We start from the raw sequence: 26162 nt of genomic DNA, 5'->3' as shown, positions 1-26162 counted from the left end.
AGAGGTAAAAGAGCAGTGAGTGTGACAGTTCGTCTAATGTTATAGTACTTAAAATAGACACATTTTAACCCTGTGAAAAATGAGAGACATTTTCAGCTTTTATTATATAGAATTTTTCTTCAATATTTAATGTAATAACTTCCTGCAAGTGTCTGATGATGAAAGTACAGTAAGGTACAACAGAAAGAGATTCACTGACAAGAAGCAGTTTGATAAGCTTGAGGCAGTATGTGTGTGTTTGTGAGATTTCCCAGCATGGTGAGTCGGTGCTGAGGATTGCTGCTTCCCCAGAGGGAATGAAGAAAGAAGAGCCAGGTGAGACACCTCACCTTGCAAGCATATGCAGTCCAAGAAGACCTAAAGAAAAAGAGTACAGGACAAAATGCAAAATATCATATAAAATAAGCTGCATGTAAGATAAAATCAGATTTAACAAGAACTGACAGATTGGCAGGAAGACTGGATTTGCCCTAGCAGCTAACCTTCAGAATTGTTGTTGACAAAACTGAAAGCAGCACCCTCTAGAGGAGATGGTGTCAAACACATCAGTATCATGTAAACCCAATCTTCCTGCTGGTGTGTTTTAATATTAGCAAACTCTCCCTCTATTCCTCATATTATTTTCATTTTGCAAAAAACTGTGATGCTCTTTACAAATCCAACAATTGTGTCTAAATAAAGGACTTAGCCATATTAGCCAGATTTCCAAAAATAGTGCAAATTTTTGTCAGATTAAAGCAGTTTGAGACTTTCCAAACAAGATCCTTGTGGTAAAAGGAAAATGTTTCGTACACTGCGGACAGCTCGTAAAGGTCATGGGCTGCAATATTCGCCCATTGTTTGGGTGCTACGGGTACAGTTTTGGTTCCAAAAGGGCATCTGCGGCGTACGCGCACACTTCTACGAGGTGCAACCCCTGTGGCTTCAGCAGTGGTAGAGGCAGGCTGCTCACTTGCCTGCTGTGACTGCGTAGACACTTTTGGCGGACGTCCCCTGGGGTTTTGGAGCCTATGATGGCCCCAGCAAAGTCTGCTCCTCCTGTGACTATGTAGGGGCAGACTTGGCCATCGGGATCCGAGGAAGCATGTGGGGCTCTGACTGAGGGGGAGGCAATGGGGGGAGAAGTGTGAGCGCTTTAAGAGCCCCCACTTCCATGTCCCCTCTCACTGTCATCCCTCTCATGGGCCACCCGCACTTCTCTGCTAGCAAGGAGCTGGCGAGCATCTTGCTGCACAGCAGTGGGGCGATGAAGGCCCAAGTCAACATTTACATCCGTCCTTGAGAGGAGGTCTATGAGCGCCTGCTATCTGTTGCCCACAGCTAGCATGTGCTCATGTGAGTGGCGTATTTGCTGCTACATGCAGGTGACCATCCTTTCCATGGAAGTGCACATCGCCGCCATCGCCTGCGACATGGTGCTGCTCATGTTAGAGATGGACTCCTCGGGTAAAAATTTGGTTGATTTGTGCCTCCCGTTAGCGCTGTAAGAGGGTGCTAACAGGGCGCAAAGCAATTAGCGCCTGGCGCGGTGCCGCTAACACCTCCCGTGAAACTCAGCAGGAGGTTAGTGGCAGTGGTAAACGTTAGCGCACTGCGCCGCCGGCGCTGACGTCATCGCCGTGCGCAGTGCCCCGCTCACACCCTGGCTGCGATCTTCAGTAGCATCCCCTGACTTACCGCCGGACGTTATGTCCGATAGGGTCAGGGGGGCCTACCTGCTGCCAGGGTGGCGCAAATTAAAGGAAAGGTGCCGGGCAGCCATTTTTGGTGCTGGCTGCCTGCCAGCACCTGCCCACTTTGCCGTCCCCGGCCTTCTGTGCAGCCGCCCCCCCCCCCCTCCCCGCGGAGTGCCAGCTGCGCTTCGTGAGCCCAGCACTTCTCTTGAGTGCCGGGCTCTTTTGCCGGCACTCCGATCACTGGTGGCCCAGCTGGGCCCCAGGTCACGCTGCGCTAGGCCCCTCCCCTTTAATAAGGGGAGGAGGCCTGCAGTACCACGGCGCGACATGCTGCAGCGCCGTGATATTCACTCGCAGCGCCCCAAGAGGGAGGCGGGGTGCTTCCAGTAGCGCCCCTCCTCCCTCTTGGGGCGCTGACTTTTTCGGGGCGCAAGTAGTACTGATCCCTGCGGTACCCCACTAGTCACCACCTGCCACCCCAAAAAAGATCCATTTATTCCTACTCTCTGTTTCCTGCCTGTTAACCAATTTTCAATCCATGCCAATATATTACCCCCAATCGCATGTGCTTTAATTTTGCACACTAACCTCTTATGTGGAACTTTATCAAAGGCCTTCTGAAAATCCAAATACACCACATCCACTAGCTCTCCCTTATCTATTCTACCAGTTACATCCTCAAAAAACTCCAGTAGGTTTGTCAAATCCATGTTGACTTTGTCTAATCCCATTGATATTTTCTAAGTGTTCTATTATCACATCCTTTATAATAGACTCTAGCATTTTCCCTTCTACTGATGTTAGGCTACTGTCTGTAGTTACCTGTTTTCTCTCCCTTTTTTAAATACAGGAAACTTTCTGGTATCCGGCACTGACGGGACCGAGTTGGTGCCGTCCCATCAAAACTGCCGTATAAACCAGCCCTAATGTTAAAACATAGAGCTTTTCAGCTCCGTGTGAATCAACAAACCCTGTTGCTTAGCAACAGCTTCAAAACAGTCGGCTGCAGCTGCAAGCGTCTCTAGCTGAAGCTGTTGCTTAGCTACAGACCTTGCAGAGCCTGACTGGGGAAAAAAAAGCAACGAGAAGTAAAAAAAACTTATAGGAAACGGCTCCTGAATTTTGCCGGTAGATAGAACTTTCCAGACTTTTAACCTCCGGTTAAACGAAAGTTTCCTGTAGTGGGGTTACATTTGCCACTCTCCAATCTGCAGGAACTGTTCCATAATCTATAGAATTTTGGAAGATGGCAACCAATTCATCCACTATTTCCTTGAAAACAAGGATAAGAATTTTAAAATTGAGGCATTGCCGGACCAGGAGCCATTGTAGGTCAGTGAGCATAGGGGTGATGGGTGAACAGGACTTGGTACGAGTTAAGATACGGGCAGCAGAGTTTTGGATGAGCTCAAGTTTATCTCAAGTGGATATTCCCTACATTATGACAATGACTACACTTCAAAATTACTCATAGTGGCTGTGAAGCACTTTGGGATGTGAAAAGTGCTATGTAAATTCTTTCTTCTTTCACCCCAGCAGTAAAAGTACAAGTACTGCCACACTCTATTCTCATTTCTTTCTCTTTATTCTGTTAATCAGGTCTTCACTCCATGATGCATGAAGATCATGTCCTTGTCACCAAAACTGTCAAGTACTGAGTTCCAGTAAAACTCCAGCTCTATGAATAAACAGGCACACAATGACCCAATTAAAATTCACAATATTTATATCAAGTACCTTTTAAGTTTTGTAAAATTGTTTGTGCTCTTAAACCAGGAATCAGAACTGTGCAATAATTTGGAAGTTTCCTGAAGGCCTCTACATGTATAAGACACTTGCTGTGGTCTGGTATTTGACTGTCCAACTTAAAAGGAATTCTTTAAAACAATTACAATGCACAATGTCAAACCTAGGTGACTCAGTGATGTGCCTTCAATAACCACAAAACTAGAAGTTATAGACTTTAACAAGTTGGCTTTTAATCACTAAGATCAGAGCTAACATCTCAACACCGACTGGCTCACAGGAATGAGTCATACAGATCCTGGGATATTTAAGTAAGAGAAGTCAGGGGCGGAGCCAAGAGCCAAGACCTGGAACCTTCCAGGTTAGTCAGGAAAGAGGAAGTGAAACTATACACAGTGGGGGAGGGTAATATACATGAGTGCAAAATGAATACAGGCAAGACAAACAGATTTCATTACATTCACCCCTTCTATAGATTTAGTCCATCGGGGTGATGTTTCTTAAAAGTTGGTATAAGTGAGTCTTTCAGGAGGTTTTGCGGTTCTCAGTGATCGGCGCAAAGCCAGTTGGGGTGCCTCTAGGGGAGTGGATTCTGGTTCCTCCGCTGTCCGGGCCTCCGCAGTGTCTTCCAGGTTATCTGCAGTGTCCTCCAGGTTAAAGTTGGGTATTGATACCTCTGGGCGTCCTGTCTCTTTTTGGTGTAGGTCTTCCTTGGGTAGTCTCTCATCGTTCTCTCCGCTCCCCGAGGGAGCGAGGTCTTTTATGGAAACAGTGTCCTCTCGCCCGTCAGAGTATTCGATATAGGCGTACTGAGGGTTTGCATGGAGGAGCTGTACCTTTTCCACAAGGGGGTCCGTTTTATGGCCTCTCACGTGCTTCCGCAATAGTACTGTCCCCGGAGACGTCAGCCACGCGGGTAGAGATATGCCCGAGGTGGATTTCCGGGGGAAAACAAACATCTTTTCGTGAGGGGTAGCGTTAGTGGCTGTACATAACAGAGACCTTATGGAGTGGAGCACGTCTGGGAGGACTTCCTGCCAGCGGGAGGTCGGAAGGCCTTTTGACTTTAAGGCTAACGTGACAGCCTTCCAAACAGTAGCATTCTCCCTTTCCACTTGCCCATTACCCCGGGGGTTGTAGCTAGTGGTTCTGCTAGTGGCTATCCCCTTTGAGAGCAAGAACTGGCGCAGTTCGTCACTCATAAATGACGTCGCCCTATCGCTGTGTATGTAGTTCGGCATGCCAAACATGCAGAATAGATTACAGAGACACTTGATGACCGTGGCACTGGTCATGTCTGGGCAGGGAATGGCGAAGGGGAAGCGGGAATATTCATCGATGATATTGAGGAAGTATACGTTACGGTCGGCAGAGGGAAGGGGTCCCTTGAAGTCCAGACTTAGGCGCTCGAATGGCCGTGTGGCTTTGATAAGGTGTGCACGGTCAGGCCTGTAGAAACGAGGCTTGCATTCCGCACAGATGCGGCAGGCTCTGGTCATTGCCCTGACCTCCTCGATGGAGTGGGGCAGATTGCGGGACTTTATAAAATGGTATAGTCGGGTGACCCCTGGGTGACAGAGGTCGTTGTGGAGACCCTGTAATTTGTCCGTATGAATGCTGGCACACATTCCCCGCGATAGGGCGTCTGGGGGTTCATTAAGGGCTCCCGGCCTGTACATAATATCATAGTCGAACGTGGATAGTTCGATCCTCCACCTGAGTATTTTGTCATTCTTGATTTTCTCCCTTTGTTTGTTATTAAACATGAAAGCCACCGACCGTTGGTCGGTGAGCAGGGTGAAACGTTTGCCGGCTAGGTAGTGTCTCCAGTGCCGCACTGCCTCCACTATAGCCTGTGCCTCCTTCTCGACAGAAGAGTGCCTGATTTCAGGTCCCTGAAGGGTTCGGGAGACGAAGGCCACAGGTCTCCCAGCCTGATTGAGGGTCGCAGCTAAGGCAAAGTCTGACGCATCACTTTCGACTTGAAAGGGAATGCATTCGTCCACTGCACACAGTGCAGCCCTTTCAATGTCCTGTTTGATACTGGTGAAAGCCTCCCGAGCTTCAGCTGATAGTGGGAAGGACGTCGATTTAATGAGGGGTCGGGCCTTATCAGAGTAATTGGGCACCCATTGGGCATAATACGAAAAAAATCCCAGGCACCTTTTTAAAGCTTTGGGATTTTGTGGCAGGGGCAGTTCCTTTAGGGGGCGTAATCGGTCAGGGTCTGATCCAATTACCCCATCTTCCACCACACAGCCGAGGATACAGAGACGGGTTGTGTTGAAGACACATTTGTCTTCGTTGTAGGTTAGATTCAGCTTTAGGGCAGTTTTTAAAAATCTCGCAAGATTTAGATCGTGGTCTTGCTGGTTGTGCCCGCAGATAGTGACATTGTCCAGATAGGGGTAGGTAGCTTGTAGTTTATTCTCGTCAACCATGCGGTCCATCTCACGTTGGAAGACCGAGACCCCATTTGTTACCCCGAAGGGCACTCTGAGAAAATGGTAGAGGCGTCTGTTCGCCTCAAAGGCGATGTATGGGCGGTCCTCCGTTCTAATGGGGAGCTGGTGATACGCGGATTTGAGGTCGATAGTCGAGAAGATTCGGTATTGCGCAATCTGGTTGACCATTTCTGATATGCGGGGTAAAGGGTAGGCGTCCAGCTGGGTATAAATATTAACAGTCTGGCTGTAGTCAATTACCATCCGTTTCTTTTCGCTATTTTTAACTATGACTACTTGGGCACGCCACGGACTGGTACTGCATTCAATAATGCCTTCCCGCAGGAGTCTGTCCACTTCCGCCTTGATAAATTGTCTGTCTTCCAGACTGTACCGTCTACTTTTGGTCGCTATGGGTCTACAGTTCGGAGCGAGATTAGCGAATAAAGAGGGCGGGCTGATTTTTAAGGTTGATAGGCCACAGACTGTGAGTGGCGGCTGGGACCCACCATATGCTAGCGTGACACTTTCGTGGTGGCACTGGAAGTCCAGGCCCAAGATTACATTAACACAGAGTTCTGGCATCACGAGGAGTTTAAAATCCTTGTAGTCTGTGCCTTTTACAGTCAGTGTTACCACACAGTAGCCCAAAATGTCCAAAGTGTGGGGCTTAGCAGCCATAGCAATTCTGCTCCGTGTAGGGGTTACCATTAATGAGTGCCGCCGTACCAGGCTAGGGTGGATAAAACTCTCGGTACTCCCACAGTCAATTAAACATTTCGTTAAATTCCCGTTTACCTGTATGTCCATCATGGATTTTGTCAACGGGTGTGGCCTGGATTGATCCACCATGATCGAAGCCACTGTTGGGCCCTGGGCGGCCGTTGAGTCGGGAAAAGATGGCGGATCCCAAGATGGCGGCCTGCACGGCACGCACGAGGTGGTGACGGAGTTGGAAATCGGATTCCCCCTGCAGACTTTGCTAAAATGCCCCTTTTTCTTACATTTGAAGCATGTAGCGTCCTTCGCTGGGCATCGTTGTCTGGGGTGCTTGGTCTGGCCGCAGAAGTAGCATTTCGGGCCTCGAGACATTGCCGCTGTAGTAGGACTCCTGGGTGAACTTCTGTGTGGGGACTCCGGCGGTGTAGAGCTGGTCTGAGACCTGGATGGGGCAGATGGCTGATTCCAAGATGGCGGCCCGCTCGGCGCGCACGAGGCGGTGAGGGCCGCATGGCCGGAAGAATAAGAGTCAGAGTTTTTCTGGGCCACGTCCAGCGATCGTGCAGTGGCCACTGCCTTTTTTAAGTCCAGGACCTCCTTCTCCAGCAGTCTCTGCCAGATATAATTCGATTTGAGGCCCGTGATGAAGGAATCGCGGACCAATTTGTCAGAGTACACGTTGGCCGTCACGGCCTTGCAGTTACAGTCCCGGACCAAGTCCTTTAGGCCCTGTAAGAAATCGTCCATTGATTCCTCAGGTCGCTGCCTGTGTGTAGCCAGCAGATGTCTGGCGTACACTTCGTTTACTGGCCTCTGGTATTGGGCCTTCAGGATAGTGATGGCCTCCGTGTAAGAGGTGGCGTCCCGGATGAACGAATAAATCCGTGACTAACGCGAGTAGTCAGTAGACTCAGTTTATCTACCTCGCTAGCGGATGAGGCCCTCGCGAAGAGTTCGAAGCATTTGAGCCAGTGTCCAAATTGATTTGATACTTCAGCAGAATGTGGATCCAAGTCCAGACGCTCTGGTTTTAGGAGTCGATCCATCCTAGTATTCTTTAGTGATTAAAATTGATGTGCCTTCAATAACCACAAAACTAGAAGTTATAGACTTTAACAAGTTGGCTTTTAATCACTAAGATCAGAGCTAACATCTCAACACCGACTGGCTCACAGGAATGAGTCATACAGATCCTGGGATCTTTAAGTAAGAGAAGTCAGGGGCGGAGCCAAGAGCCAAGACCTGGAACCTTCCAGGTTAGTCAGGAAAGAGGAAGTGAAACTATACACCGTGTGGGGGAGGGTAATATACATGAGTGCAAAACGAATACAGGCAAGACAAACAGATTTCATTACATTCAGCAAATGCAAAACCCACTGCAGCTGTTGACTTTAAACACAGTTTATTCATGGTTTTTGAGATGATTGTTTACTGTTTAACCTGACTGTCAGAGACAAAAAAGGATTTTCCTGCATCACCAGAATTTATTTCTAACACATTTTACTGAAAGAAAATCTATATAACAGTACATCATGAGCACAAAATTTGCATATATTTTCAAAACTTAAAAAAATCTTTTACTAATCCTATCATTGGTATGGATGAGATACTGGGAATATTTTCACTAGAGCAGAGAAGACTAAGAGATTTAATAGAGGTTTTTCAAATTATGAATGGTTCTAATAGGGTGAAGAGGGAAAGACTATTTCCTCTGGGATGAAAATTGTCACTAAAAAAATGAGGGGATAGGTTCAGAGAAATGTCTTTATGTAGAGGGTACCCCCCTCCTGGGAAGATAGCACGGAGGCAGGTTGGGGGCAGAATGGGCACCCGCCCCCAGATTCTGCCATTTTCCCGGCAGTCCCGCCTCCAAACCTGCCTCCCCAGGGCTGGGCAAATCGCCCCCTATGTTTTATTGTCAGAAACACTATCTTGTATATTCTTAATTTCCCCCCAAAATCACCACAGTTCCATTGATAAATCTGAGTCACATACACTTTAAAAGAGTTCAGTACTTTTGGTGTTAATCACTTTACATAGCCCTGTTGATACCCCACTTTACATAGCCCTGTTGATACCCCACTTTACATAGCCCTGTTGATACCCCACTTTACATAGCCCTGTTGATACCCCTATGATCTCCCAATCAATGTAGCACCCGCTCCTACACATGCCAGGTTATTTGTTTACAAGACACATATAAGGCAATTCTTTTAGGGCATTTCTCCTGCAGGCTCCCAGTGAGTGTTGGTATTTTTGAGCACTACATTTGGATACCAAGTGAAAAGTATGATTGAAACCAGGCACACAACAATAGATTTCATTTCTAAAGAGTGAATATTTATTGAAAAAATATAGATGCAATTTCTAGTTGAGAGCTGTAACCAGGACCTAGTTACTGCCTGAAGATAGTATATACTATTCCCTGTGAGAACATGATACCCGTGAAAATGTAACTCCCTTTCTCACACAAAATCTGCTCATTGTTTTTCATTTCAGTTTCCCATCCTACTGAATAAGCAAGAATTTCAGAAGTATCTGTGCACAGAGATGCGTCAGTTTGTAAACAAATCTTGTAGTGCTTGGAACTACACGTCTACTTATCTGTTCTACAATATTGACAAGATAAGGATAGTGAAACAGGTAAGAAAAATATACAACCGACTACTGTCCTAAAATGTCTGTCTTACTTCAGGAAAACTTAAGTTTTACTGTCCAGTTATTTCATCTTCTCCTCATATCTAACGTAACCATCCCCTCCAAATAACCCTCTAAACTAGTTTAGTATGTATGAGACAGACAGTATTATTTTTGTGACCATGAAAAATGGGGGCAGGGATAATTATCTGAAATTTGAAATTTTTCATGCAGTATGATTTTTGCCATTCCCATTTGCAACATTTTATCTTTCCTGCCTCTTACAAAAGTACAGGATGTTCTTTCTATTTCTTCCTCCCCTCCTAACCCCCCCTGTCTCTGCACCTGCTTAATATCTGTTACATCTCCAGCTTTTTCCAGTTCTGATGAAGGGTCCCAGACCTGAAACGTTAACTCTGTTTCTCTCTCCACGGATGCTGCCTGGCCTGCTGAGTATTTCCAGCATTTTCTGTTGTTATTCCAAGCACCTTGATGTTGCTCTGAATGTTAACCTTGGATTATTTCTTCATCTTTAAAAGCTGTCACTTTGTTAAAAGTTAAAGCCGCACATAATTGTTTTCTGTAATGAGTAAATCAAAATCAGCCATAATGATATGACTGCTAAAGTATGCAATTAGTCGGAGCTCCTGGGGGTCACTGAAAAGTGTTTAATATTTAACAACCATTAATTGCCATGTTCAAGCTGTGTGCACTGTATCTTGAAAGCGGATTCTCCATAGGCTGGTAATGGTATTTTTCAGCGTTCTTCAGGGCTCAGTAATATTAGACACAGTGTTGATAGTTAATGCCCTGCTCATTTCAAAGTTGTTCCTATCTAGGAAGTTAATGCAAATGTTGTTCGTCTCTGTTTCTGATTGTGTCCTTTTTCTAAGCAGGAGCTACATTTTCAGGGTGCATTTATAGTGTACATAACAATGTGACAGAGGATTGTCTTTGAGTGTCTCTTCTTGGGGAAAAAAAGAAATATTTGCATTTATATAGCACCTTTTGTGACCTCAGGACGCCCCAAAGGGCTTTACAGCTAATGAAGTATTTTTTGAAACGTAGTCACTGTTTAATGTAGAAAAGAGGAAAAAGCTACCAGAATGTGCATTTCTATATTCTAAATTGGCTCTGAATGAGCCCAGCAGCAGAAAAGCTAGCATTGGCTGGTTAGGAGAGGGAAAAGTTGGCAGATCACCCACCTTTCACCCACTAAAATATACCACCTGCCTCCCACTGCCACAGTTCCCCTAACGCCTCGTTCTGTCCCGTCTTCTCTTCCACCAGTGTTAAAAAGGCAAGAGAAGAGGGAAATCAGCAGGAGTTCAAAGCTTCACCATCATTTACTTGCAGCAGGGCAAATAGTGGGTGGACAACTGGTGTTGAGGTAAAGGAAAATAATTCTGACTCACACGGATGCGTTGGTGACATTCTCTGCCCCATTTTCCTCTGAACATCACTCTGTGATCACCTAAAAACCGGCAGATTTCAAGAGAAAAATCTAGCCCGTGAGTCATAATGACCACATTGGTACCATTTTGCACTCAAAGAAACCCTGCCACTCAGTGAAAGTTGCTAGGGAGAGGGATGGAGTTGGTGGCTAGGGAACAGAGTTGGTGGCGGGGACTGAAGACAATGGCTTCGGTCTTCCCAATATTTCGCTGGAAAAAATTTCTGCTCATCCAGTACTGAATGTCAAACAAGCAGTGGAGGGGTCGAGAGAGGTGGTGGTAAGGTAGAGCTGGTTGTCGTCAGCGTACCTGTGGAACCTGACGTGTTTTCGGATGATGTCATCGAGGGGCAGCATGTAGATGAGAAATAGGAGGGGGCCAAGGATAGATCCTTGGGGGACACCAGAGCTAACGGTGTAGGAGCAGGAAGAGAAGCCATTGCAGGTGATTCTCTAGCTATGACTTGATAGATAAGAATGGAACCTGGCGAGGGCTGTCCTACTCAGCTGGATGACAGAGGAGAGGCATTGGAGGAGGATGGTTTGGTCAACCATGTCAAGGGCTGCAGACAGGTTGAAAAGAATGAGGAGGGCTAGTGTACCATGGTCACAGTCACATAGGATGTCATTTGTGACTATGATAAGAGCCATTTCAGTACTATGGCAGGGGCGGAAATCCGATCGGAGGGATTCAAACATGGAGTTGCGGGAAAGATGGGCACGGATTTGGGATGCTCATTAATTCAAGGACTTTGGAGAGGAAAAGGAGGTTGGTGATGGGGCGATAGTTTGCAAGGATGGAGGGGTCAAGGGTGTTTTTTGGGGGCGAGGGGTGAAGACGACCGATTTGAAGGAGGAGAACCTGAGGAGAGGAAAACGTTAATAATATCAACTAACATGGGGACCAGGAAAAAAAGTTGGGTTGTCAGCAGTTTGGTGGGAATAGGCTCGAGGGCGCAGGAGGTGGATCCTTACCCGCTGTGCCATTGTGAACAATGAATCCATTTTGCTGCCACCATCACAACTTCTCCTTTAAACCCTTTAAATGATGATTGGTAGCTCTTTAAAGGCCGCTGCCTCGCTAAATGTTGCACTTCGCAGCCAAGTGTGCTGCTGGCTAAGTTGTCTGGGCAAACCTTTCCTGTGCAAGTATCCTATCAACAGATCAAGGAGGAACCCCATTACAAAATTTGGCACTGCCCTTGAGTTAGCGGTGCAGGAGCACGGACCAGCACAACCTTAGTTTTGCTATTCCTGCAAAACTGGGGCATAAATGTTCATCCACTAATATTGCCAGCAATACATTCTAACCTATAGTATCAAACAACCTGTTAGTTCTATTCAAAGAACATATGTTTAATGAGGAAGTCTAAAAGCTATTGTTTTTAAACTACTGTGGGCATAATTAACCACTCTGCAGTTATAACAATTTTGCTACAGCTGTACAGTAATTACTTTCAAACAAGCATGAATAATGTAAACAAATTTCCCTGTGTGATTGTTTAAAACATGGACCCTGTCTGGCAGATGGGAGCACAATGAATATATAACTCATTACAGTCCTACTGCTGTAAACAGCCATGTTGAAATATAGATTATGAAATCAGGAAAATCCTTTTGGTTACTGAGCAGATGCCAGAGGGATTTGGGGAATATTAAAATTATTATTTTTTACATTTCACTAAGTACTGAACCCAGCTGGATGCTAGTTATTAACATTTCCTTTGTACATTGAGACTCGTCAACTCCTCTGAACTGTTTGATTTCCACGAGAACTCCAAGAAATTGTTTTATTTTACTTATCTGGATCAAATCAGATGCATTTTACTGAAATGTGATATAATGTTAAATAGGAGACAACAACATTAGCCACAGTTTAAACAAATTAATCCCAATATTCTTAACATAAGTTAAAAATTAGAAAGTTAGAACATAAGAAAGGTTAAGGATGAGAACAGATCATTAGGCCCACTGAAGCTCTTCCCTCTTCGTGTCTTAACTCTTCCATCTTGATGTACCAGTGCTTTAGGTTCAATGGGCCAAATGTTTTTTTTATTCTTCAAAGGGGTAGTAGAGTTGTGGAATAAGTTAGAGGAAGCCATAAGATCATCAGACAGTATAAATGAGTTTAGTGGACAATTCATTGAGTGTTTACAGAGACAGGATTGAGGGATAAGGTGAGTAGGTGAGTTCACCAGTGTAAATAAATGGACTTATTGGGCTGGATTTCATTGAGGAGGCGTGTAGGGGGCGGGACTACAACTTTTGGGGTTGTAGTCCCGCCTCCATCGAGTTGTGCCAACCCACGCGATTTTCACTTGATTGACCTTGTTGAGCCCGCCCAGCGGGCTCAGCAGGCCAATTAAGGGCCACCCGGCAACAGGTGACATCACAGATTGACATTTCATCTGTCAAAAGCTTTTGACAGATGAAATATCAGTGTTTGACAGCTGTTTGAAGCTGTCAAACACTGACAATCTGTACTCCAAGTTAATTCCTTCCTCTCAGGCTGATTTAGAGATCTCTCCAGAACAGAAAGCGGAATGCTGCAACTTTTGACGGCTCGCGGCCATTCTGCTTTCTGTGCCGGTGAGATGAGGGACTCCCGAGACCTGAAGGAAGGAAGGCTGTAAAGGTAAGTAAATGTAAGTAAAACTTCTTTAAACACTTTACACACAGCACCGGACATCTCGAACCCTCCAAGCCCTTCAGCCCGACGGCCCGCCTCGCTAACTTGGCGTGGTTTAGAGCCGTCGGGAATCCCACACTTCAACAATAATAATAGGGATTAAGGCTCAAAACTGCCTGTTAACTACCTGTTAACAGGCAGTTAATTGGCACTAATCCCCTTCCCGCCTCGGGGAGGCGGGTCCCAGCACAGGTTGGGTATCCGCCTCCTTTGAAACTGGCATGGAGGCGGGTTGTGGACGGGATCGATTCGTGCCCCCCCGATTTCGCAATTTTAACCCCCCACACGCCTCCAATCCGCCTCCACGGCCCAATGAAAATCCTGCCCATTGGGTCTAATAGCCTTTCCCAATTCTTAAACATTCCTTTGTTACTCTCATTACAAAATCTAGAAGGTGGGATGAAAAGTGGAGAGAAAAGATTTTATTTGCAACAATGGAAAGTACAGACTCTTTATATGAAGAATTATTATTAATTGTTGAATCAGTGGATTCAGAGAAAATCAGAAAGCAAAAGAGCACACTCTATAGGGCCAATTTTAACTCATGGCGGGAAGCCGATGAGAATGGGAGGCAATCCCATGTGGGAGTGAGAGTCCGAGATCCGCCAGATTTTAACTACTGGGCCTCATTTCAATCTCGCCCATCAGCTGCCTGGTTGTTTCCAGCGGAAACGCCAGCTGACTGGCGAGTCTTGATAGAGTGAGGAGGGAAAGATTATTTCTTCTGATTGGGGAGTCAGTCACAAGGGGTCATCAATTTAAAATGATAATTGCGAGCTAGGAGAGAGGATTGTTGCAGCATGTAATGCTTTGCCACAGGGAATGGTTGAGGCACAGACAATTCCTTCTTTTAAGGGAAAATTGGATAAATATTTGAAGCAGAGAAAGATACAAGGCTATGGACAGAAAGCAGGGCAGTGGGCTTAGTTACTATTGCTCTAGCAGAAAGCTGGCACAGACACAATGGACCCAAAGGCCTTCTGTTGTGCTGTAAACTTGTATGGGCCTACGGTTCTATTTAAAAGGGGACCATAACGCACTGTGTGGGGGTGAAATCAAGTAAGCATGATGTCTTCCAACTACACAGCTCTACATCAGTTCAAAGAATGCTGGGCCAAACAATACAGTATTTGCTTTCACAAACCATTTGTTCTTGAAGTTTGTTATTGTCTGTGGGAACAACATTTGGAAAAAAAAGCACTTCTTCTACCAAATTAATGTTCTGCTCTCCATCCATGTTGTGAAAGGGGAAGTGTGAATTTATCTCCACAGGAACCAAACCAATAAAATGTAATACAGAGCCATCATTTCTGCTTTAAACTCACGCTGTTGGGGTAGGAATTGGTTAAAAATTTGAGTAGCACATTAACATTCCCTAACAACTATATTTTGAGGGTGCACTTTAAAGGATATGCTTTGCAAAGCTGGAATTTTTTGAGGTCAGGTAAGGGGATAATTAGAGGAGAAATGGTGGATGAAAGGACAAGATTGAATGTTTGATAATGAAATAGGAAACTAATGAGCAGATTAATGAAAACACAGACACAATTTGACATCATAGGTGATAGATGCAGTTAGATCATTTGAAACTGAAGGCATTATATACTTGCCAATTACACTGCTGAATGGTGGCAAACATATGACTCAGAAGCACTGTTCTACACAATAATTGACCAAGACATTGTCTAATCTGTGAAATACAGATCAAGTTTAACAGAAGGCAGACTCTGCTGACGAGACTGATGTTATACCTGAACTTCTTCAATTGTACACAAAGGCTACTTTAGACAGTGAGCAAGCATTTATTTTAAGAAGATCAAAGCAATGAAATGTGAAATCAACTAAAACTGCTGCAACTAAATGACTTAGTAATTAGTGTGGAGAAATTATGAAGTTGAAGCTCAGTCTGATAAATCTCTTTGATTATTTCACAAATGACATTCAATGAAAATGGACTATAATTCGAACAAAATGCAACATTGCAGACTGTGAACCGTACGAGCTATATGTTTGATTGACCGTGTTGCACAAGCATATTGCACTAAAATTGAAATGTAATGTGTAAAACAGCATTTTATAGCTACATTCATTGTGAAGCACAGTAGAGCATTCAGTAGTGGATTTTATATCCTAAAGTAATATATATTTGCATGGTCCTCAATGATGGTGGAGCCCAGCACGTGAGTGCAAAAGACAAGGCTGAAGCATTTGCAACCATCTTCAGCCAGAAGTGCCGAGTGGATGACCCATATCGGCATCCTCCTGCGGTCCCCAACATCACAGAAGCCAGTCTTCAGCCAATTCGATGCACTCCACGTGATATCAAGAAACGGCTCAGCGCACTGGATACAGCAAAGGCTATGGGCCCCGACAACATCCCGGCTATCGTGCTGAAGACTTGTGCTCCAGAACTAGCTGTGTTTCTAGCCAAGCTGTTCCAGTACAGCTACAATACTGGCATCTATCCGACAATGTGGAAAACTGCCCAGGTGTATCCTGTCCACAAAAAGCAGGACAAATCCAATCCGGCCAATTACCGCCCCATCAGTCTACTCTCAATCATCAGCAAAGTGATGGAAGGTGTCATCAACAGTGCTATCAAGCGGCACTACTCACCAATAACCTCCTCACTGATGCTCAGTTTGGGTTCCGCCAAGACCACTTGGCTGCCAACCTCATTGCAGCCTTGGTCCAGACATGGACAAAGGAGCTGAATTCCAGAGGTGAGGTGAGAGTGACTGCCCTTGACATCACGGCAGCATTTGACCGAGTGTAGCATGAAGGAGCCCTAGTAAAACTGAAGTCAATGGGAATTGGGGGGAAAACTCTCCACTGGCTGGAGTCATACCTAGCACAAAGGAAAATGGGTGTGGTGATTGAAGGTCAATCATCACAGCCCCAGGACATCGCTGCAGGAGTTCCTCAGGGCAGTGTCCTAGCCCTAACCATCTTCTGCTGCTTCATCAATGACCTTCCTTCCAACATAAGGTCAGAAATGGGGATGTTCGCTGATGACTGCACAGTGTTCAGTGCCATTCACAACTCCTCAGATAATGAAGCAGTCCATGCCTGCATGTAGCAAGACCTGGACGACGTTCAGGCTTGGGCTGATAATTGGCAGGTAACATTTGCGCCACAGATGTGCCAGGCAATGACTATCTCCAACAAGCGAGAGTCTAAACACCGCCCCTTGAAATTCAATGGCATTACCATCACTGAATCCCCCACCATCAACATCCTGGGGGGGTCACCATTGACCAGAAACTTAACTGGGCCAACCACATAAATACTGTGCCAACAAGAGCAGATCAGAGGCTAGGTATTCTGCAGCGAGTGTCTCACCTCCTGACTCCCCAAAGCCTTTCCACCATCTACCAGGCACAAGTAAGGAGTGTGATGGAATACTCTCCACTTGCCTGGATGAGTGCAGCCTGGTGAATCTTTGCTGAACTCCTTCCATGGCAAGAACATCCTTCCTCAGATAAGGCGACCAAAACTGCACACAATACTCAAGATGTGGTCTCACCAAGGCCCTGTACAACTGTAGCAAGACATCCTTGTTCCTGTACTCAAACCCTCTCGCTACAAAGGCCAACATACCATTTGCCTTCTTAACCGCCTGCTGCACCTGCATGCTTACCTTCAGCGACTGGTGCACAAGGATACCCAGGTCTCGTTGCACTTCCCCTTCTCCCAATCTATTGCCATTCAGATAATCTGCCTTCCTGTTTTTGCCACCAAAGTGGATAACCTCACACTTATCCACGTTATATTGCATCTGCCATGCTTTTGCCCAGTCACCCAACCTGTCCAAATCATCCTGGAGTTTCTCGGCATCCTCCTCACAGCACACACGCCCACCCAGCTTTGTGTCGTCTGCAAATTTGGAGATATTACATCTAGTTCCCCTGTCTAGATCATTAATATATATTGTGAATAGCTGGGGTCCAAGGACCAATCCCTGCGGTACCCCACTAGTCACTGCCTGCCACTCGGAAAAAGACCCGTTTATTCCAACTCTTTGCTTTCTGTCAGCCAACCAGTTCTCTATCCAAGTCAATACCTTGCCTCCAATCCCATGTGCCTTAACTTTACATGCTAATCTCTTATGCGGGACCTTATCAAAAGCCTTCTGAAAGTCTAAATACACCACATCCACTGGTTCTCCCTTATCTAGTTTACCAGTTACATCCTCAAAAAATTCCAGTAGATTAGTCAAGCACGATTTACCTTTTGTAAATCCATGTTGACTTTGTCCAACCCTGTCACTGTTTTCCAAGTGCTCTGCTATTACATCTTTTATAATGGACTCTAGCATTTTCCCCACTACCGATGTCAGGCTTACCGGTCTGTAATTCCCCGTTTTCTCTCTACCACCGTTTTTAAACAGTGGGGTTACATTAGCTACCCTCCAATCCATGGGTACTGTTCCAGATTCCATCGAATGTTGGAAGATGATCAGCATTGCATCTACTATTTCTAGGGCCACTTCCTTAAGTACCCTAGAATGTAGATTATCAGGCCCTGGGGATTTATCGGCCTTCAATCCCATCAATTTCCCTAACACCATTTCCCTACAAATACTGATTTCTTTCAGTTCCTCCCTTTCATCAGACCCTATGTTCCCCGACATCTCTGGGAGGTTATTTGTGTCCTCCTTTGTGAAGACAGAACCAAAGTATGTATTTAATTGGTCAGCCATTTCTTTGTTCCCCATTATAAATTTCCCTGATTCTGACTGCAAGGGACCTATGCTTGACTTCACCAATCTTTTTCTCTTCACATATCTATAAAAGCTTTTACAGTCAGTTTTTATGTTCCCTGCAAGCTTACTCTCATATTCAATTTTCCCCTTCTTATTTAATCCCTTTGTCCTCCTTTGTTGAATCCTAAATTGCTCGCAATCCTCAGGTTTACTGCTTTTTCTGGCCAATTTATATGTCCTCTCCTTGGATCTTATGCTATCCCTAATTTCCCTTGTTAGCCACGGTTGAGTCACCTTTTTTGTTTTATTTTTATGCCAAACTGGGATGAACAAATTCTGTAGTTCATCCATGCGGTCTTTGAATGTTTGCCATTGCCTATCCACCGTCAACCCTTTGAGTGACATTCCCCAATCAATCCTACCCAACTCGCGCCTCAGACCATCGTACAGGAAACTTTGTGCTATCCGGCACCGACGGGACCGAGCTGTTGCCGTTCCCTCAAAACTGCCGGACAAACCAGCGTTAATGTTGAAGCATACGGAGCTTTTCAGCTCTGTATCTGGCAACAAACACTGTTGCTTAGCAACAGATTCTAAACAGTCGGCTGTACCTTGGAAGCGTCTCTGTCGCTTAGCAACAGCTTCAGAGAGACTTTGCAGAGCCTGACTGTTGGAAAAAAAAGCCACGAGAAGAAAAAAAAGCCACGAGAAGAAAAAAAACCACGAGAAGAAAAAAAACCTAACAAAACGGCTCCTGATTTTTGCCGGTGGCTCGAGCTTGCCGGACATTTAGCCTCCGGATAACACAAAGTTTCCTGTAGTTTCCTTTATTTAAGTTGCACTGCAGCAACTCACCAAGGCTTCGGCAACACCTCCCAAATCCGTGACCTCTTCCACCTAGAAGGACAAGGGCAGCAGGCGCATGGGAACACCACCACCTCAAGTTCCCCTCCAAGTTACACATCATCCTGACTTGGAACTATATCGCCGTTCCTTCATCCTCGCTGGGTCAAAATCCTGGAACTCCCTACCTAACAGCACTGTGGGAGTGCCTTCACCACACGAACTGCAGCGGTTCAAGAAGGTGGCTCAGCACCACCTTCTCAAGGGCAATTAGGGATGGGCAATAAATGCTGGCCTTGCCAGCGACGCCCACATCCCATTTTTAAAAAAAAGGAATAAAGGAAAAAGTATTTCCTATTGGGTGAAAGTGATGAATTTTTAGTATTCTATCATTTATATTGCATGCTATATTTTTTTAAATTTCTTCATGATCCCAAATTAACTGCTTTTCATTATCAGTTTGTTATGGCTTATATTCATATAATATAGTTACAACTGGTAAATGGGGTACTGAATGCTCTGCGCTATAGCATGGGTACTATTCCCCATAATTTACTGGGACTGGGACATATCCATTCATAACAGTCCTGGAAATACTCACTATTCAGCCTATTAACAATGAACACATTATTTCCACTGAGGCATTCTTTCTCGGTTTGTTGTTTTTACACCAGTGTCTGTGTTAGTGTTACAGTGTAACCTTGCAAATGGTCTCGATGTTAAACCTTCAGAAGAGTTGTTAAAATGAGATTTGTTCTATCTATGCCAATGATGATCAAGAATCTACAACACTAATCATATTAAAAATACAAAAAACCCACAATTTTATAGTCAATATTCTAAAAGAACCTTCTCAGTACCCAACTTCACCTCGGAACTCTATGTAATTAAGATGCAGAATCTCCTTGGGCTTCAAGTTAAAACATGTATAGGTAAATAAATATTAAAAATAATCCTCAAGTTGATATGATAGTAATGAGGGTGTATTCTTGAGGGTTAGTGAAACAGCTCTACTGCCTGTTTTGACTCGCTCTGTTATTTTGTCTTTTTCATGTAACATTTTAAGGTCTTTAATCTGTGGCACAGCAGTGGATTGTCTGACTATCTGTTGACAACGTTTGACCAAATGTCAGCTTTAATGAGACTTTCAACAAGCAACCAGGACTTGCACACAGCTTCTTCAGCACAACAGATTCTTTATCTGCTCAGGGATTCGATTCACCTCACTGTGCAGCTTATAAGCAATACATCATCAGAGGAGTGAGTCACATGTTTTATTCGTTTTATACAACACGCGGGTCTGTTGGCAAGAATGTGATTATTTTCCCTTGTGGTGTACAAGGATTGATTGATCTAGGAGGTTGGGGCGGGGCAAAGGAGTCTGTATCTGATCCCTTACTGTATTGCGGTGAATATGTATCTGTTTTTCTAATGAGCAGAGTTAGAGAATGTGTGGGGCCTGTTGGTGTCAGGGAACTCATGCATCAATCACTGGGATTGGACCTTTGACCTTTGAAGTTGAATCCTGAAGATTATAATTTTGCATCCTCAGTATCAACATGTTGCTCTGTGGAGTGGTAAGATCTGGATTCTCATCTATCTTTTGCCTAAACCAGACCACCAAAGTTGGAAGTGAAGCCTACCCCAGGATACTTTTGAGCAACTGGAAGCAACTGGTTACAGAGCAGCACTTTCAAAGGGGCTGGAAACAGGTTGCCAGACCAACCCAGTGTTGAATCCGTGAATGTTAATGTATGGGATTCTTCAATAAATCGACAGAGACTGCAGAGGAACAATTAACAGGTGTTTACTCGATGCAGGTTACTCAAAAACTAAAGTACAGATCCCTACTCAGGGTTTATATACCGGTGTGGTCACTACCGGTACTACAGTATAATCATAATCATAATCAACTTTATTGTCATTGTTAGTGCACAAGTGCAGTACAACGAAATGTAGGCTTGCGGCTCCCGAGAGTGTACATTTAGATTAAGACATTTAAACATTCAACATTCATTTGGCTTGTAATACATTAACATAAACATTATAAAGTGCATTGGCAGATGTGCAGGCTTTAGTGTTTATTTGTGGAGTTCAGTAGGATGACAGCCCTGGGAAAGAAGCTGTTCCTAAATCTGGTTGTTCAGGTGCGAATGCATCTGTAGCGTCTCCCAGATGGCAGGGGGGCGAACAGACTGTGGCTGGGTTGGGTAGGGTCTTTGATGATGGTCAGTGACCTCCGTAAACAGCGTTTCTGATAGATGTTCTCTATGGTTGGTAGCCGGGTGCCGGTAATGCGTTGGGCAGTTTTGACTACCCGCTGCAGGGCTTTCCGGTCATAGGAGCTACAGCTGCCATACCATACTGTGATACAGTGCGTCAGGATGCTCTCTATTGTGCAGCGATAAAAGTTAGAGAGGATCAGGAGTGACAGGTTACATCCCTTCAGCCTCCTGAGGAAGTATAGGCGCTACTGGGCCTTCTTCACCAAAGAGGAGGTATTGAGGGACCAGGAGAGGTCTTCCGTGATGTGGACTCCGAGGAACTTAAAGCTGTCCACCCTTTCCACCACAGCCCCATTGATGTGGATGGGGGTGTGACTTCCGCCTTTAGACTTCCTGAAGTCCACAATGATTTCCTTGGTTTTCTTGATGTTAAGGGCCAGGTTGTTATCGGCGCACCACTTCACGAGATGCTGGACCTCCTCCCTGTAGGCTGACTCATCGTTGTTGGAGAGCTGTAAAAAGTAGTTCTCCCCTTAAAGGTACATACACTACAATTCCTCCCCTTTTAGATTAACAGTACCATAACATTCATTTAACAATTAACACTTTTAACATGTAACATTAACGGCAAATAGTCCATTTATAAATTCAGTCTTTGGGGTGGCTTCCTGATCCTTTCTGGATAGCGCCTTTCCTGAGTGTCTTGCTCTTGGTGCGGAGGCGATTCTGGCCCCCTGTCATCGGTTGGTTCATCAGCTTCTGATGCTACTGTTTCTGGGGTAGATGCGACCGGTATGTCGGGTTCATCACCAGGTACGCGAGACCTGGGGTGGACTCTTTCCTGTGACTCTAGGATCTGGTCGACATGGCGTCTCACAATGTTCTCCCCAACATCCACGGTGTACATTAGTGGCCCCTGCCGTGTGCATATCGTTCCTGGTTGCCATTTCTCTGTTCGGTAGTCGCGAGCCAAGACTGGTTGCCCTACATTGAAGCTCCTTGTCGGCTTCTCATTGATGTGCTGGAATTGCTTATTCTCAACATCTCTTCGTACATTTGGTTTGAGCATATCCAGACGAGATCTCAACCTTCGGTTAAAGAACATCATGGCCGGGGTCTGGTTGGTGATTGTATGTGTCGCATTTCTATAGGCTAACAGGAAATTGTCCACCTTATGCTGCAGTGGAATGTCGTCATCGCATATGGCCCTTACTGCTTTTTTAAAGGTTTGTACAAACCTCTCAGCCAATTCATTGGTGGCTGGATGATACGGAGCGGAGGTGTAATGCCTTACCCCATTCCTTTTCATAAATCTTCGAAACTCTTCGGACACAAACTGTGGTCCGTTATCAGAGCAAATCTGCTCTGGCAAGCCGTTCCTGGCAAAGATGGTCCGTAGGACTGCAATAGTTTTCTCCGTGGTGGTGGAGGACATTTTGATCACCTCAGGCCATTTCGAGTGCGCATCCACGGCTATTAAAAACATTGAGTCCATGAATGGACCAGCAAAATCAATATGCACCCATTGCCATGGAGATGAGGGCCACTCCCATGGGTGTAGAGGGGCATGTGGTGGTGCATTTTGGGCCTTCTGGCATCCTGAGCAGCTCTTTGTCAGGTCCTCAATTTGTTGATCGATCCCCGGCCACCACACATAAGCCCTAGCAAGGCTTTTCATTTTCACCCCTCCCAGATGACCTTCGTGAAGCTCATTGAGCACTCTCTCCCTTAACTTGGGTGGAATTACCACTCGGGATCCACACATCAAGGTCCCCTGGCATACTGACAGCTGTTCTCTTCTGGATGAGAATGCTGGCAACAGTGAGTCGCCATGTGCTGGCCATCCCTTCACCGTCAAATCATATACCCGAGATAGTGTCGGGTCATTTCGGGTCTCCTTCTCTATACCAGCGTTAGTTACTGGCAAGCATTCAATTATCGTCGAATGAAATATTTCGACAGGATCCACTGCTGGTGCTTCCTCCGCAGCAGGTAGTGGCAGGCGTGATAGCCCATCAGCGTTTCCATGCTGTTTTGTACCCTTATACTCGATATCATATTGGTGCGCCCCTAGAAAAAGGGACCATCTTTGTAGCCGTTGCGCAGTCATCACCGGAATGCCCTTCTTTGGGTTAAAGATGGAGACAAGTGGTTGGTGGTCAGTCAGCAAGGTGAACTTCTGCCCGTGCAGATAGTGGTTGAACTTTTTCACTTCCCACACCAGGCTGAGGGCCTCCCTGTCAATCTGGGCGTAGTTACGCTCGGCTGAGGTTAGTGACCGAGACGCAAAGGCTACTGGCCTCTCCGAGCCGTCCGGGAGTTTGTGCGACAGCACCGCTCCAATGCCATAGGGTGATGCATCACACGCCAGCCGAATTGGTAGTGCCGGGTTGAAATGAGCCAACACCTCTTTTGATGTGATCAATTCTTTGCACTTCTGGAAAGCTCGTTTACATTCGTCATTCCACTTCCATGGTACCCCCGTTTGCAGTAGGGTGTTCAGTGGGTGTAGAACTGGAGACAAATTCGGCAAGAACTTATGGTAGTAGTTCACCAACCCGAGGAACGACCTCAGTTGTGACACATTTTCCGGTGCTAGAGCCTTGACTACTGCCTCAATCTTTTCAGGGGACTTATGGAACCCCTCTTCATCAATAACGTGGCCACAATACAAGATCTGCTTCTGGAATAACTCGCATTTGTGGCGATTAGCTCGGAGCCCATAATCCTTCAATCTAGTGAGCACCTGCTCCAGGTTGGCGAGGTGATCACTGTCATTTTCGCCCGTGACCAGGATGTCGTCCAAATAACACTGGGTCCCTGGAATCCCTTGCAGGACTTGATCCATTGCCCTTTGCCAAATAGCCGGAGCTGATTGTACCCCGAACGCCAGCCGGTTGTATTGGTAGAGACCTTTATGAGTGTTGATCGTGAAGTACTGTTTTGAGGCTTCTTCTACCTCCATTTGCAGGTACGCCTGGGCCAGATCAATCTTAGTGAAGCGTTTCCCTCCAGATAGCGAGGCGAAAATATCTTCAATCCGCGGAAGCGGATATTGTACAGTGTGAAGGACTGAGTTCACTGTCACCTTAAAGTCCCCACAGATGTGAACCTTCTTTGGTTCCCCAGGCGTATTACTCAACGACCTCTTCATTACAGGAACGATGGGTGTGGCCGACTCGCTCCAGTCCACTTTGGATAGCACTCCTGAACGTTCCAAATCTTCCAGCTCTGCTTCGACGGCTGGGCGGATCACATAAGGTACCGGTCTGGCCTTAAAAAACTTTGGGCTTGCATTTTCCTCTATTTTGATCGTTGCTGTTATGCCTTTCAGTGTTCCGAGTCCCTCCTGGAACACTTCTTGTGCATCAGTTAGCATTTTTGACAGTCGTCCCTGATGTAAGAAAAAGGAGGCTTACCATCAAGTAACTTTAAAGTAAGCTTTAAGTAACTTATAAACACACTATATACAAGAGAGGTCTTTACCATGCCTCTGGTAGAAGCCTCTTACAATACTGAACAGACCAGTATTTATACCAGTCCAACAGGAAGTGACACATGACAGGAAGTGAGGTATGTACACAGTTCATAGTTCACAGTTCACAGTTCACAGGAAGTGATGACATAACTTCCCGGAAGTTATTATTTTTATCACATTCTTCCCTCCTGCAGGTTTAGGAGGCTGTGGTCTACCTTTTGGTCCGCAGCCGCCGAACAAGGAAGAGTCGCACCCGTTTGGATTCCCGTCGTAGAGGGTCGCTGGTCCGCTTACATGCGGTTGGCCATTGGCCAGAGTCCGTGTGGCCTGGATTGCCCTGTGAAGGGTCGGGGAGATCATGGCTTCGAGTACGAGCCCCAATAGGTTCAAAGTCAGACTGCCTCTGTTCAGAGGGAGGTGCAGAGCTGGTCTGTGGCGGACCAGTACTTTCATGCGTGGTACTGGGAGGGTCGCAACCTTGAGCACGGGGTTCTACCGGCACCAAGCTAGTTGGTGTCCGATCAGGATCCTGGAGAGGGGTACCCGATAGGTCCCAAGAGTTTCCTGGTGAAATGCCATCACCCGATGTCCCACTAGGTCCTGGTGGGCAGGGAGCCAGATCCCGTAATGATACGGTAGATTCTCGCCGTCGGAATATCGTATGTTTGCATAGGTGGGGTTGGCATCGGTTAGTTCGACCTCGTCTACAAGAGGGTCATTTTTAGACGTCCGAACGTATCTTCGGAGTAATACAGGTCCAGGAGTAGTTAGCCATGACGGGAGTGATGTCCCATGAGATGAGCGACGTTGGAATCCAAAGAACCGCTCATGAGGTGTAGTATTTGTGGCTGTAGAAAGCAGGGACCGTATAGAGTGCAATGCATCCGGAAGCACTGTTTCCCATTGCTGGTCTGGTAGGCCCCGAGATCTTAAAGCGAGACGTACGGAATTCCAGATGATACCGTTATACCTCTCTACCTGCCCATTTCCGATGGGATGGTATGGTGTTGTTTTGCTTGTAGCAATTCCCCGTTCTGAGAGGTAGTCCTTGAGTTCCCTCGACATAAAGGATGGACCCCGATCTGAGTGAATATAAGCCGGCATGCCACAGAGAGAAAATACCTGCTCAAGGCAGCAGATTACTGTGGACGCCAGCATATTGGAGCAGGGGAAGGCAAACGGAAAACGTGAATATTCGTCGATCATGGTGAGCAAATATGTGTTCCGAGTTGAAGAGGGCACTGGGCCCTTAAAATCGATGCTAAGTCGTTGCATCGGTTGGGTTGCATGTATGAGTATACCATCTGAGGGGCGGAAGAACTGAGGTTTTAATTCCGCACAAAGCCGGCATTCTGAGCATATTTTCTTTACATCTCCAGTGGAAAAAGGGAGATTCCGTGATCGTACGAAATGTAGCATGCGCGTAACGCCAGGATGACACAAACCATTGTGGACATCCATGAGGGTGGAGGATGACATAGTGGAGCAGAATGCCCGTGTGAGGGTGTCCGGGGCCACATTCTCCTTGCCAGGCCGATAGAGAATG

The 26162-nt window shown here is 45.9% G+C and overlaps 1 protein-coding gene across 1 annotated transcript in view; it reads left to right on the top strand.

The window, feature by feature from the left end:
* Window positions 1-26162, top strand: part of LOC147117286 (ATP-binding cassette sub-family A member 13-like) — a 108125-nt gene that overhangs the window by 59043 nt on the left and 22920 nt on the right. Inside the window, exons 9-10 of the mRNA XM_085988135.1 lie at window positions 9086-9229; window positions 19980-20173. Of these exons, the coding sequence (XP_085844261.1) occupies window positions 9086-9229; window positions 19980-20173 (338 nt within the window). The remainder of the gene's footprint in view (window positions 1-9085; window positions 9230-19979; window positions 20174-26162) is intronic.

Source organism: Somniosus microcephalus, chromosome 5, assembly GCF_052327205.1.
Source record: "Somniosus microcephalus isolate GS21.2 chromosome 5, FLI_Smic_1.0, whole genome shotgun sequence".
In the NCBI taxonomy this organism is placed as follows: domain Eukaryota; kingdom Metazoa; phylum Chordata; class Chondrichthyes; order Squaliformes; family Somniosidae; genus Somniosus; species Somniosus microcephalus.
This window is presented reverse-complemented; position numbering and strand designations above follow the sequence as displayed.